This window comes from Plecotus auritus, assembly GCF_963455305.1.
Source record: "Plecotus auritus genome assembly, chromosome: 6".
Classification (NCBI taxonomy): domain Eukaryota; kingdom Metazoa; phylum Chordata; class Mammalia; order Chiroptera; family Vespertilionidae; genus Plecotus; species Plecotus auritus.
In genome coordinates, this window is record NC_137773.1 from 169,835,159 (window position 1) to 169,848,755 (window position 13,597).

The window sequence follows — 13,597 nt, forward strand, 5'->3', positions numbered from 1 at the left end:
CCCTCTTCTGGGCTGTAGCACCGTCAGGCAAAAAGGCCAGGAGCAGGGGGCGGCCTTCAGCTCTGCTCCTGAGACACCCACGGGGCCTTGGGTCAACGCAAGAGATGGGAAATTGGCTTGAGTCTCATTTCTGTGCAAACGGTGTGAATGTTACTAGTGCCGTGGTCGGCAAACTGCGGCTCGCGAGCCACATGCGGCTCTTTGGCCCCTTGAGTGTGGCTCTTCCACAAAATACCACGGCCTGGGCGAGTCTGTTTTGAAGAAGTGGCATTAGAAGAAGTTTAAATTTAAAAAAATTGGCTCTGAAAAGAAATTTCAATCGTTGTACTGTTGATATTTGGCTCTGTTGACGAATGAGTTTGCCGACCACTGTCCTAGTGCATAGTGGGTCTCCAGCTCCACAGCCACAATCGGGATTTTAGAAGCAGCAGGTGGAGATGCTGCCGTTGGTGCCAGAACCAGGCCTGGGTGTCTGCTGAGCGGGCCAGACCCGCACAAAGCAGTGGCCTTCATGTCTCCCACCAGGACCTGCCTTGCTCTCGCTGACATCTCCCTGTCTGGCTCCTAAGCCATTTCTCCAGTCTCGTCTGGTTAGCTCCCAATTCCTGAGCACGGCACCCTGCCCATGGCATTTGCTGGGCAAACCACCCTGTCCGGAGCCGAGCTGCCCATCTTGGTCTTTGCCAACCACCTGGAGCTGGTCTGACACGTGCTCGCCATCTTCCTTACTCAGTCCTGGTCAGATCGGCTCAGCCTCTCTCCTGCACTTTGTCCCACTCCTCCGCCGCTGCCGGAGCAGACAGTGCCGAGAGCAGCCAAAGGTGAACTTGGTGCACCACACAACTGAGTGCCAGTTGCCCTGGCAACCCGGGAAGGGAGTTCCAAGAAAGTGAGACTTAGAACTTTCCTGGTCTATTCTGAATGTGGGGTTCTGCCTCACCAGGGCTTTCCTTCTGTAACCTGACCCAGCCACACCCTGCTTCCACGGTGGAGCAGAGCCGGACAAGCCCCTCAAAGCAGGGCGGCCAAATTCCCGGAGACCAGGTCACCAGCTGAGTCTGTCTGCCTTCCTCCCCCTCTAAGAAACAGGATATCATGTGATCCTGCACCCTCCTGACAACCGCTGAGAACCTGACCTTCTTGGGATCGCACTACCTTTGCGCAGGTAAGTGGCCCTTCCACTTTCCTCTCCAAGGCCCTTTCACAATCTGTCACCCGCCCCACTGAGGAGGGTGCTGTCCAGGCCCCAGCACTTAGCCATTCTCAGGGAAGGACCGTCAGAGTGTAAGGCTTAGCTTCTTTTTATCTTACCCCCAGGACTGTCACTATGGTCGTGCGGTCTGCACACTGCACGACTCCCCAGGATGCCATTTACACAGACTGGGGTGAACGGGGCAAGGCCCTGCTCGGCTAACCCTTCACGCTTCTTGTCTCATCCTGAGCCTTCCTGTCCATCCATGTCATGTGATTCAAAATCAGGGTTTGGCCAACTATGGCCCACAGACCTGCCGCCTGGTTTTGTAAAGTTGTATTGGCACGTGGCCACACCCGTTCATTCACATATTGTCTATGGCCACTTTTGCGCTAAAAGGGCAGAGTTGAGTAATTCCAGCAGAGACTGTGTGGCCCTCAACATTTAAAAAAAAATTACTATCTGGCCCTTTACAGAAAACATGTGCCAGCCTTGCTGTAAATGGCAGGTGCTCAGTATCTTCATTCTTTCACTCAGTTGTCCCCAGGGCCCAGCTGTGGCCCCTGGCTGAGGGCCTCCCCTAGCGAGAGCTTCCCCCGCACTGGCCTCCTGGGGAAGCCACACACTGAGCTTTGTCCATAGACTCTGATCTCATCTTGCAGGTCATTTAACCTCTCAGGCTGCTGTTTCCTCATGGGGATGGTGATAGTACCTCCCACATGGGTGTTAAGAGGATCAAAGAGATGACCTGTGAGGCCTTCGCCTGGTTAGTAAGGCCAAGACACTGAGGTTTGAGAGATGATTTCTCACCTAGGCTGAGAGGGGCCGGTGAGATGGGTCATGGAAAGGCTCGTGGCATGCAGCCGTCTCACTCAGTGCTAATTTGCTTAGTTTCCTTTCCTTGTCTTCTCCCTCTCCCCCCTGCCCGCAACTTACCATCACAACTTGTGTGAGAATGTGGCCAGGGACCCTACATCTCCACTTTCTACCACATGGCAGGCCAACACTACACTATTATTTATAATATTTGGCAAAACTATGCAGAAGGAAGACTCAATGGAAATAACTCTAAAGGGAATGAGACCATTTGGGTTCCAATGTCCTGGCTGACCCCTCATTAGCTGTGTGATCTTGGGCAAGTCACCTAACCTCTCTCACTTTCTTTTTTTTTCTTTGTAGAACAGAGATGGTTTTTGGAGATATCTTTCAAATGTATGTGGTCTCATCCCCCACCCTCCCTATATATACCACATCCGCATTTGTATGTTGCCCTGAGGATGAACTCCAAAGTCTTAGGAGGTACACAGCAGGTAGTAAGGATGGCCTAAGGTGTTCGTGGCCCCTTGGTAAAAGGGCTGTGCTTTCTCTGTCTTCATCCACAGGACACCATCTTCCTCCAGGTATCTGAGTGACCTTCCCATTCCTCAAACTCACTAGGTTCCCAATTGTATATTCTCTGCCAACCTCACCTCGAGGTTGTGCATCGCTCACTGCGGTTGTGCATCCTTTAAACTCGTCTCTATCGGGGAGGGCACCTACTGTTTTCCCCAAGGCGGGTCTCTTGGGACCTCTGGTCCAGGCCATTATGGTGAGTTGCCATGAAAACTTGAAAAAGCTATTTTTAAGTGAACCAGCTTATTCTTTGCTGCTTCTGGCTGCTTGGTCTCTCCTCCCCCAGCCAGCAGGTTAGGAGTTCAAAGCCACCCTGCAGGTTAAAAACTGCTATTTGGAAGTGCCCTGAGCATGGAAGCTGCTTGAATGCCCAGGGAGAGTTGCTGCAACTTCCTCCGTCCCGGGCTATATGTGCAAGGCTTGGTGGTGTCCATTTGGGGTGCTCAGGCCTCATTCCTCTTCCTTGGTGCTCAGCTGTGTCTTTGATAGTAGAGGTTGCTCAATAGGCATGTGTGTGTGTGTGTGTGTGTGTGTGTGTGTGTGTGTGACACCTGCTTACTAATACTTAATGGCTGGCTGCTGTCCCCACAGGACAAAGATTAATGGATGATGAGGAAAATGTCAGAGAGCCAGTTCACAGGTCACAGGACTGTGCTTCTCAGAATTCCAGATTCCACTTCCTCAGTCTCAGTGTAGTAAATAACCCCCTTATTAGTATCAGCTGATTGTTTCTAAATTTCTTCCTTCTCAGCATTGGGGAGTGGAGATAGGGGGAAATATATCAGGAACATCACGTTTTAGGGATTTTTATGGGTCAGTTTTAGGGACTCATGAATAATTTCCACCAGCAACACACAAATTTAAAAGCCTTCCTCCCTCAAGATTTTTGCTGATTTCCAGACAAATAAAACACCACTAATCATATCCTAGCGCTGGAGCCATGGGTTCTGAGTAATGTAGAATATTGTGGTGCTTTACCATCTGAAGTTGTTGGAACCTTCCTGATTTATGAGACTTGGGCATTTCTCAAGAATTTAACCATTTAGCTTAGTCAGAATTGACAGCAAGAGGACTATTAGATTACAATGAACCAGCATGGCTCCAACTGTATGACAAATACAATTCCAGGGAGGGCAGAGGCCTCAGGAATCAGGGACCATCAAAATGACTGTTGCAAGCTTCTGGGGCCACTGGTGGGCAGGGCAAAGGCCTGTGAGGCCAGCAAAAGCTAAAGATAGAAGGGCTTAAAGAGAACCAGCTTTGCAGACAAACAGAAAGGCTTTCCAAATAAGGTATCGACTACATACTATGTATGGTTTTCATCTCAGCTACGTTGGGGGCCTCATTCTCTAAAAGCAACGCAAATACCACACCGCATGTCCTGCATTGGCTAATTCCCGTCTAAATTTCTGCAGGGAAGTGAAATATCCAGAGATTGCTCCACGTGGCCACAGCTGGCAGGGAAGTGAAATATCCACAGATTGCTCCACGTGGCCACAGTAAGTCAAATGAAAATACAGAAATAAGACATAAGTGTGTCTTTGAGCAAGACAAGCCTTTACCTAGCCAAGTCTCAAGCTTGTACACAAAGAACACTGGAAAACACTGATCTTAAAGTCTGGCCCAGGGGCCCCACTTCCAGAAAAGCTGAAGACCAACCCACCCACTGGTAACAATCATAAAAGGGACACTACCAAGAAACAACAATCTGAAGGCGCGCTAGAGAACGAACAAAAGCAGCTGACTCAGGAAGACACTTGACACAGGATAGAAGAACAGCATCTTCAGAGCTCTTAGCTTGAGGGAGGGCCACCAGGTAGGAAGGGGAAGACCAAAAACAATCAGCTGATAGCTTTTGCTGGCCTCACAGGCCTTTGCCCTGCCCACCAGTGGCCCCAGAAGCTTGCAAGCGCAGCTATTGCAAAATGAGGGCGAGTCCTGGACAGGAGAGAGCCAGGGAGGGGAGCCTCCAAGTCTGGATAGAATTTCTGCCCGCATTTCTGACTGTCCGTATGGGGCAGACTCTAGCTGAGGATAAAATAACCGAAACGGGATTTCCGCTGCCACCAAGAAACAGCATTTGTAGCTTGAGTCCAACCAAAGTAACTGATAAACCAAGCAAATAATTGACATCCTAGGTCAGACGCATTGGGCAGGGAATGTAGATTCCCAGGCCCTGCCGGCCCACAGATGGGCAGCATCAGATGTATTGGTGTAGTGCCTCGACTCTGCGGTTGTGACAGGCGGCCTCGATGACTCAGGCAACTAGGGTCCGAGGCCTGCTGCTCTGAGAGTTGGCACAGTCCCCATCTCAGGCTCGCATTTTGCTGAAACAGGCTGCGCTTCAGTGCGCAGTGCTGTCTGGCTGCCTGCGTCTGTGGTGCTGGCCACGTGAGGCTGCGAGGTCAACCAGAGGCCCAGTGATTCACTCAAGATCATCACTGAAAACTGTCTGCTACTGGAGGAGGTCGTAGGGAGACCAGACAGCCGCCTGCAGCCATCTCCTGCAGGTTGGCACAGGGCCTCCCTCTGCCATCTTACTCTGGCCATGGTGCCCCGCCCCTCCCTTGGAAAGTAGCATTTTCAAGTCTTAATAGGTAGACGTTAAAGATCTGCTAGGGTTTCACGAATCAGCATATAGCAAGCTGGTTGGCACAGGAAGGTGAAATATGTCACGTGAGTCTGGTATCTTGGTCTCAACAGTGAACTGTTTCTATTGCTGTCACTTCCAATTATAAAAGCATTCATAGGTAAGAACTAGGAAACAGCTCTTAAATGAACAGGACAAACACAGCAGTAGTGTTTGTAATGCACTTCTGCCCCACCCGGGTCATTGTGACAGTCTCTCCCGTTACCAAGAGGAAATGGGGCCGGTCATTTAGCTTTTCTTACCTGTCTCCACAGCAAGCGTGCAGTCATACAATGTGGCAAATCTGAATTAGAGTCTCAGCCTTCACATCTGGCAGCCAAGGGACCCCTCTCAAAATGAATGTTTAATAAGGGATAAGTAGGCTTGGGTATTCTGGTTGTTCCTTTTTCAGTAATGCTGATGTTGATCACAGATGTTGTCAACTTGAGCCATGCAATACAACATTTTCCATCAACTTTTCACCTAATACTTTCAGCAGACTAGATCCATTATTTCACTAGAAGTGACACAATGGTGTTTTCTTAACCCTATCGTGTCTCTGAAACTTAGCTGATTCCTGAGTGAAGAACTTCCCCTAATCAGGTTGACCTGACACACAAAGAAGTCAGAGTAAATGTCGCAATCTTCCAGTTAGAATTTCTCAAAATAATGGATTGGTGGGTGCCCTAGTAACCTCCAAAGGTGACTTTTTTTTTAAACTATCATTATGACATCATAGATTATTATGTATTTCATGCTTCAGCCCAGTGTTCTTTTTGTTCAAACTATTCCATGTTTGGTAGATGGGAGTCCCTTCCAGTTTTCTCCTGGGTCCTTTTGACATGACCTTACTCTTGATTGCTTCCCTGCTTTCTGCCACAAGATGGTCCAGCCTCAAGTTGTCCTTTCCTTGCCCCGTCCAATGGGAGAGGCTGGGTGCTAGGGTGGGCCTTACTGCCAGGTTGTGATTGATTCTAGGCCTTTTCAATGGACAAAGCTATGCCATATGTGTCTTTCAGAAAGAGAAAAATAGATCACAGTATTTTACTGGTATTTCCAATTGAAATATACGATAGGATTTTTATTTGACTTTAATGTTATTTTTCTCTTGTGCTAAAAATCTTGGCTCTGAATTCCTTGGCCATAATATTTGCTTTATCGTATATAAACAGAGTTTCAAATGACACCACCAATATCATTGCTAAAAACAATTACCTTTCCTGGCAATTGTTTGTTTTTTCTAATATCTTTATACGGGGGGGGGGGGGGGGGGGCAGGGGGGGATTCTTGTTATATTGAATCTAATGTGCCCTTCAAATATAAACATAAATATATAAAATACATATGTGAAGACATTTCAAAAGTGTTTTCTAGGTAATATTCTGAAACCAATTCTAGATAAACTTTTTTAAAAAATTAGTTTTAGAAGAAAACAGAAATTATACTAAGGGATGTGTGAACACAGGGGCCACGTGTGGAGGGCACAGCACTGCAGAGCAGCCTTCCCTCAGAATGCCTAGCGCTCTGAACACTCACAGGATCCATGGCCCTACAGTAACTGGTGGTAAATACGCCGGGCCATCATTGAAAACTCAAGAACACGCACAGCAGTTGTCTTGTTGTGACGATCACAGTAAAATTCATTCTGTAAAATAACATTGGAGTACATTGTGCACAAATTAGCCAAGATCAAATCCTGTGATTGATTTAAAAAAACATTTAGCAACCACTGTTATGTTCAGGAATTTGAGGACTGTTGATTTTCTCTGCTAGCTCAATCTTCACAAAATTACATATGCTATAGCCCGAGGTAAAATTTAACTTTTAAAAAGGATTATGACAACATTTTTCAAATAAAGCAAAATCAGTCCATAGGAAAATAAGTTCCACTTGACAAATGGGTACATCTTTTTCCTGAACCACTTGGCCCATTTGCGGCTGAAACCCCATTTACTAAGTGAACCTAGAAACTGTTCCCCCTCACTACCTCCCACCCCCGCCCCAGGGGACTGCGACCAGGCTTCCTACACAGAAAGCTGTCATTTGTCCAGTAAAGAATAATTAAGGAGATAGGAGAGTCTGTCATACAAAAATATAAAAATATCACTCAAATGATTTGTACCACATATGCTTGACTCTGGCCATCTAAACTATCAACTAAAAAGTAAAGGCTATTTTGGTTCTAACGGTAGAGAAATCGGACATGTCGTGGCTCTTACCTTTGGCACTAACCTACTTAATCTGACAAGTGAGACAAATTCATTGGGAACCTATCTGTTTTGCTTCAGTGTAATCTGTATATATTGCCTATTCTTTTGTAGGGAAAATAATGTTGAAAACATTCAGTCTTTTTGGCAGTTAATCAACAAGTGATACAACCTTATGTCTAACAACCAGAAATTTCCTAATTAACCATTTAAAAAATGCAACAGTCAAAACCATGAAACCATTATTTGCTCTAGGTTATTGTTTTTATTTCCATAACCACCTTTCTGCTAGACAAGAACATTAGCAAAACCTGAGTCAGAAATGCCGTGTCCGTGACAATCCTGTTCTGTTTTCTTCTTCGAAGGGTCTTCTCAGCAGCCAGTTACCACATGGAGCTTTTTCACAGTTTCAGAGGTTCTCCTCATTTTAAAACAGCAAAAAAGTACTACATTTGATGGCAGTTGTTTTTAAATAGTTCAATCAACCTTACAGAATTTTAGTATAAATTCAAGCATGTAAATTAACACAAAACTTAAAAAAAAAAACACCAAACAAACCCAAGTGCTAGCTCATCTCTGGTGCCATGAGATGTAACAGCACTATCTATTTTTATATTTAGTGGTAAAAATATAATCCAGTTTTAGCACCAATCTACAAGATTACATGTTAATGAAAAGATACGATTTGGCTTACTGGAAGGTAACAGTCCTGCTATCCCTCAGTGAGGAAATCTGTTCACTTTGCTGCATCCTGGCTCACAGAAAAGATTAATATTATGTGCGGAAGAAGGATAGCCTTTGTTAAGGCTTTTCAGTACTTGGATCACCTAAGTATTACTGTTGTGTTTTGCTGGAAGTGGAGAACTGCATCACACATAAGGAGATCCCTAGGAGTTACACTGTTGTAGATATGTCAGGCTGGATCACATTTAAAATGCTGACCATGGCTTTGCAGTCTTAAATAGAGTACAGAGGAAAATCAGAAAAATTAATGCTAGTGATCAATTCCTATTTTTTACCCAAAATGCTATCTCATCACTCCATTTCAAAAGTGAAGTATTCTAAAAAGGTGACACATTTTTACATAAAAACACATTGAATTTTGATGCGTTATATATCAGTTATTAGACATGGCAAATACAAGCAGACAAAGAAAATAAAGTGCACCTTTACAGTAAATATAACATAAATACAGAAATCACTTTTTAAAATAGGCAATATAGACTGAAATATAAAAAGTGCCTGACGTAGCTAAGTTAGACAGAAATGAAAAAAATTTCAGTTGAAAAAAATTACCATTTCTCAGTACAGCAGAGCGACAAACAACCTTTTATTAAAGCTATTAGATTCAGAGGCTCTTGTATATTTTGGCTTTGTGAGGGAGAAAGAAAGGCATTCTTCTAGAAGGCACTAACTGGTTAAATTGTGCAAGCAGCTTCACAGAGAAAACAGGTGCAAAGTACAGTCAAGAAGACTGCCTGATTCTGTTGTGTTCCTTTCGCTTCACCGTGGACTGACTGATGCTGAGGAGCTATATCAGTCAGCAGGCTTTCCCCACCACCCAGGTGCTCAGTCCACAGTGTCACAGATCTCCTTCACCTTGTGGTTGAAGTCGTCAGGTTGATCTGCATACACATAATGCCCTGCTCCAAGGATGGCCTGGGAAAGGAAAAGCAGGTGGTCAGTGAGGAAACGGATTTACTAAAGCAAGGACATAAGCAAAGACACTTATCAATGAAAGTGAGAACAGCTATATGTAAATAAAACACAGGGCTTGATCCCCCATGTGGGGCGTGCAGAAGGCAGCTGATCAATGATTCTCTCTCATCATTGATGTTTCTATCCCTCTCTCCCTCTCCCTTCCTCTCTGAAATCAATTAAAAAATAAAAAAGAATAATACTCTGGTTTCTCTTCAGATCGCGTAATGACTATAATGACATCAGATGAGTGTGACTGTCCTATAGTTGTAGGTGGAGAGGGGGCAGGGGAAATGGGCGGTGGAAGGCCCCATGAACTCTGGTAAACAGTCTGAACAGCGTGCTATCCCTCACTGTCTGTTTGATATTCTATGGTATTTATTTTATGAAAGCACTAAACTGTAATAAAGTGAACAACTTGCTTCTTATGGAAAAAAAAAGAATAAGCAACACTGTTCTGAGGCAACTAGCTACTATATAGGCTGGGAAAAAAGTAGGGTTACAATTAGTTATTCGTATGGAAAATAATACAATTAATAAATAACAATGCAAGAATCAACTCTGTTTCATGTACTCACAACTGTAAACCTACTTTTGCCTCACCCTGGATATTTCTATCAAATAAAGAATCTGAGAGAATAAAGAGAAAAAAAATCTATTGAGCTTCATTAAAATTTTAACATGCAAAAAAATAAACAAACCATTCCAAATTGACCACTAAGACAGGGCCAGCAGATAAACTGAACAAAGTGAGAACGTGCTGCTTTGTGAGGTGGGACTTGGCCAAGGTGCTACTGGACCTACCCCTCTTCCAGTCTCTCCCACTCAAAAACACTATGGCTCTAAGGACAGGCAAAGCCCTTAAGAAAGGCAATTCACCGCCTAGACATGAAGACTAGTGTGGGTCCAATCCTACCCCCATCACAAGTGATCCCAGATCTCAGACCCAGGCTCCAGTGCACAGCTCAGGTGTGAAAGCATAGGTGGCCTGAAATCTCACTGAAGGCAAAGATTCTAACAGATCTCACCTAACTGAAAACCCCAAAAAAGCCACCCACTTACTATTGTCTTCACATATGAATGTGGTCGTAAGGACTGGATGCTGGTGCCAGAATTGCCGTCTATGCAGGACCGGGCACCGTAGATCACCGAGACTGGAATGTCAGGGTCCATTTTGCCGATTCGCTGGAGCATTGGCCTTTTTGCCCATCCATAAGGAATAGTCATGTTTCTGAATGCTGTCTCACCACTTTAAAAAAAAAGAAGAAAATCACATGGATGACTTCTGGGGAGGAGCATGTATCAAAACAGACTCACATTAAGCTTCTTCCCCACTTAACAAAAACCTCAGCTTAAACAGAAATCAATTTAGTAGAAACTGTAAGGAACAACCCCACAGAAGATCTATACCTCTGTATACACCCTGCAGAAGATATGTGCTTTGTTGGATAAACATGGATGTCCAAACTCTAGTTAAATAAAGCCAAATCAAAACTTGCAGCCCTAACTCCATGTCATTAAATGATTAAATTTCCTATGAGGATAGTTAAAATGTATTTTTTTCATTCTAACTTATTTCAAATATAGAAGACAGCTTTTCCACAGGTTCATAGCACCAGCTTTTTATAGGCAATGGCAAAGCCTATACCAAGATAAGAAGAAATTAAAATTAAGCATTTTTTGTGTATTGTTTATATTTTTAACATTTGACATCTTAAAACCTTTTTGGCTGAGAATGTGCCTCCAGGACCTACTAGCCATTTCTTAGAGGTGGCAAAGGACTCCACAGGGAACATGCCTTTGATATGCAAATGAACCAGTGCAGAACGCTGCCTCTTCTGTTGGCCCAGACATTCTAGGAGGCAATGTTCCTCTGCCTTACTCATCCCAGGACCAGGTAACAGGCAACTAGAGACTATCCCATTCTTTGAGCCTACCGAAATTACTCCACTGGCCAGTCCCCAACGCTTCCCTGCCTGCGGTGTGCCTTTTCGGAGACCCCACAAAGGCTCTGACCTACTTTCCCTTTGCTCCTATCTTCAAAACCTGGCCTTTCTGTGACCCCTTGGAACCTGTGAATACAATGAACTGTTTTCTTGAGTCTTTCCTGCTTCTTCTCTTGTAGCCATGGCTACACAACACTTTGCAAACTCCCAGGATAGACCCATTTTGCTGTCATTTCTGCTTCTCTTACAGTACTAGGCATAATTTTGAATTGCCTTTTATGAAGACTTTAAGGTCCACCGTAAGAAAGGCTACACAGGCACAAGTAATCATGACATGTAAGTGAAGAGTCAAACACTAAGACTGTGTAGGAAAACACATGATGTACCTGGGACAGACCACTAAAAACTGCAGGAATAAGTCAATGAAGTGTGTAGACCTAATCTACCAGATCCTATTGCCTGAGTCACAAAACAATCTCTTGAGGACCCCAAACCTCTCCAGCCTCCCTCTAACCTACTTTATTAAAGAGTGAGGCCATAGCCACACCTCAATAGCTTCCATAGCCTCAATCTTTAATGAAGTAGGTATACATATTCGCTGTCAAAAGTGAGGGAGGAAAAAAGTGAGGGAGACTGTCTCTGCATCTAGCCTCTCAGCCTTTCACACTCAAGTCTCCATCTTCGATAGGATGAGGTACCGCTTCTATGTTTTACAGTGCGGGCCATGGCCCAGCTACATTAGAGGCATCTGTTAAAGATGCAGCCCAGAACTGCTAAGCCTGACTCTTGGAAACAGGGCTTAGGAATCACATTTTTGACAAGCTCCAAGAATTCTGGTGCACACAGAAGCATGAGAACTGGAGCGCTCACCTTCATACTCCCTTCTTGATCCTCAACCTACCAACTCTAGGGTCTTGTCTTTCGGGCTCTTCCTAGCTCCCCACCATCTTTGGGCTGTTTTCTCCCCTGGTTCCTTGCACACAATATCCATATTTTTTTTAAGTCTTTTTTTTTTTTTAAGAAACATCTGTGTTTGGCCTTCTTGCTCCCTCTAGCTAATATGCTCTCTCACTCTCTCTATCCTTGTAATTACTGTCAAAATACATGCAGGATCTCTCTTCCCCTACCCCCACCCTTTACTTTCTCCTCACCCACTGCAAACATTAAGAGCTGCTTAGTAACGAGAGGTGCAATCATCAAATGAACTTAAAAAATGCTGTGTAGCATCTCCCCTGCACTTGGGAGATTTATTACTCTTAGCAGAATAAAAGGTCCTAAGAAGATCCATGATACAGAAAACGATTTAGATTGCTTAATCCAGCACTCTTTTTTGGGGGAGAACATTCCTATTCAGTTTGGGAATGCGGTTTTATATGAAGTCCTCTTATCTCTCAACTCTGACGATCTCTTAGAGATGCCTGAGACCAAGACTTCCTCAAGTGATCCATAAGCATTTTAGGGGAAGAAAACAGGTCTTGCTTTTCAAACTCCTATCAGAATCCAGTACAGTGTTTTACACAAAAAGTGCTCCAAGAATAGATGAGTAACTTAAGAATTAGTCACTTAACTACTGATAACATCTCTTAGACTATTAGCATATTTTAAAAAAAGAAAAGTCTAAACTATGAACACAGTACAGTTAGAATGATAAGCCTTACCTTGGAGTCTGGACATTACAGTGGTAGATGTATTCTGTCACAGTGTCATCTTCAAACATTGAAGAGTACTTCCGTTTGAAATCAGGCCTTAAACGCTGTACTAGACTTAAACCTATTTAATAGAAAATGAATGTTTTAAATTATCAGTGTTTTAAATTATAATTGACTTACAGGTTAATACAGACAGTTTCAGTGTTTGCTTATATAATGAGCATTATATGCTTACAACATATGTATTCAAATGTATATTTTAGGTGGAAAGAAACACATATCCTAGAAGCTGCTCTCCTCAAGTTCCCTAAGGAGAGCTCAAAGTAAGAATTAAAGTGTCCCATAGTGACCTACAGATGCTCTTTAATTCGAAAACATATGATTGTTTTCTAAGACTTGTTTTTGTAGGAAAATAGATTCTATTAAACATGGCAGATGAACAGAGCAGCTCATACCTAAAATTAACTTATATTTTTCCAAGATATATATATTTCTGTGAAAAAATAAATTCAGGGTTTCTGCTTGGGTCACTAGCAATACTCCAGGCATCCACAATGGTCCTACGGCCCTGAGGGGAGAGCAGGGACAAGGCCCCCAAAGGAAAGAAGATGAAGAGCAGGAGCCATCATATTCCTGGGGCCCCGGGACTAACCAGTTTCCCTTTCTGCTATCACTGCCTATTATTCTAGCCAGGTCTTAGTTCTTTAGTGACATTCCTTCCTATTTCTGAAGGAATTATGCAGCTCCATCAAGAATTTGTAAGATGTAGTTAATAGCCTACATTACTCTCCATCATCACCACCACCTTCATGTGCAAGCAATAAATGGGAGGCATCCATTCTCTACCATTGTGTCCTAATTTCTTTTCATACTTTATTTTTCTC

The 13,597-nt window shown here is 43.9% G+C and overlaps 1 protein-coding gene across 2 annotated transcripts in view; it reads right to left on the bottom strand.

Moving 5' to 3' along the window:
- Positions 1-7,655: 7,655 nt before the first annotated feature.
- The window catches only part of ABHD5 (abhydrolase domain containing 5, lysophosphatidic acid acyltransferase), a 30,892-nt gene continuing 24,950 nt past the window's right edge, over positions 7,656-13,597 (bottom strand). Inside the window, exons 5-7 of one of the 2 annotated variants that reach the window (XM_080675236.1) lie at positions 12,723-12,834; positions 10,181-10,367; positions 7,656-9,079 (exon numbers count right to left, since the gene is read on the bottom strand). In XM_080675236.1, coding sequence (XP_080531362.1) covers positions 8,990-9,079; positions 10,181-10,367; positions 12,723-12,834 — 389 coding nt within the window. In that variant the 3' untranslated portion in view covers positions 7,656-8,989. The remainder of the gene's footprint in view (positions 9,080-10,180; positions 10,368-12,722; positions 12,835-13,597) is intronic. The other variant, XM_080675235.1, reaches the window with a different exon arrangement.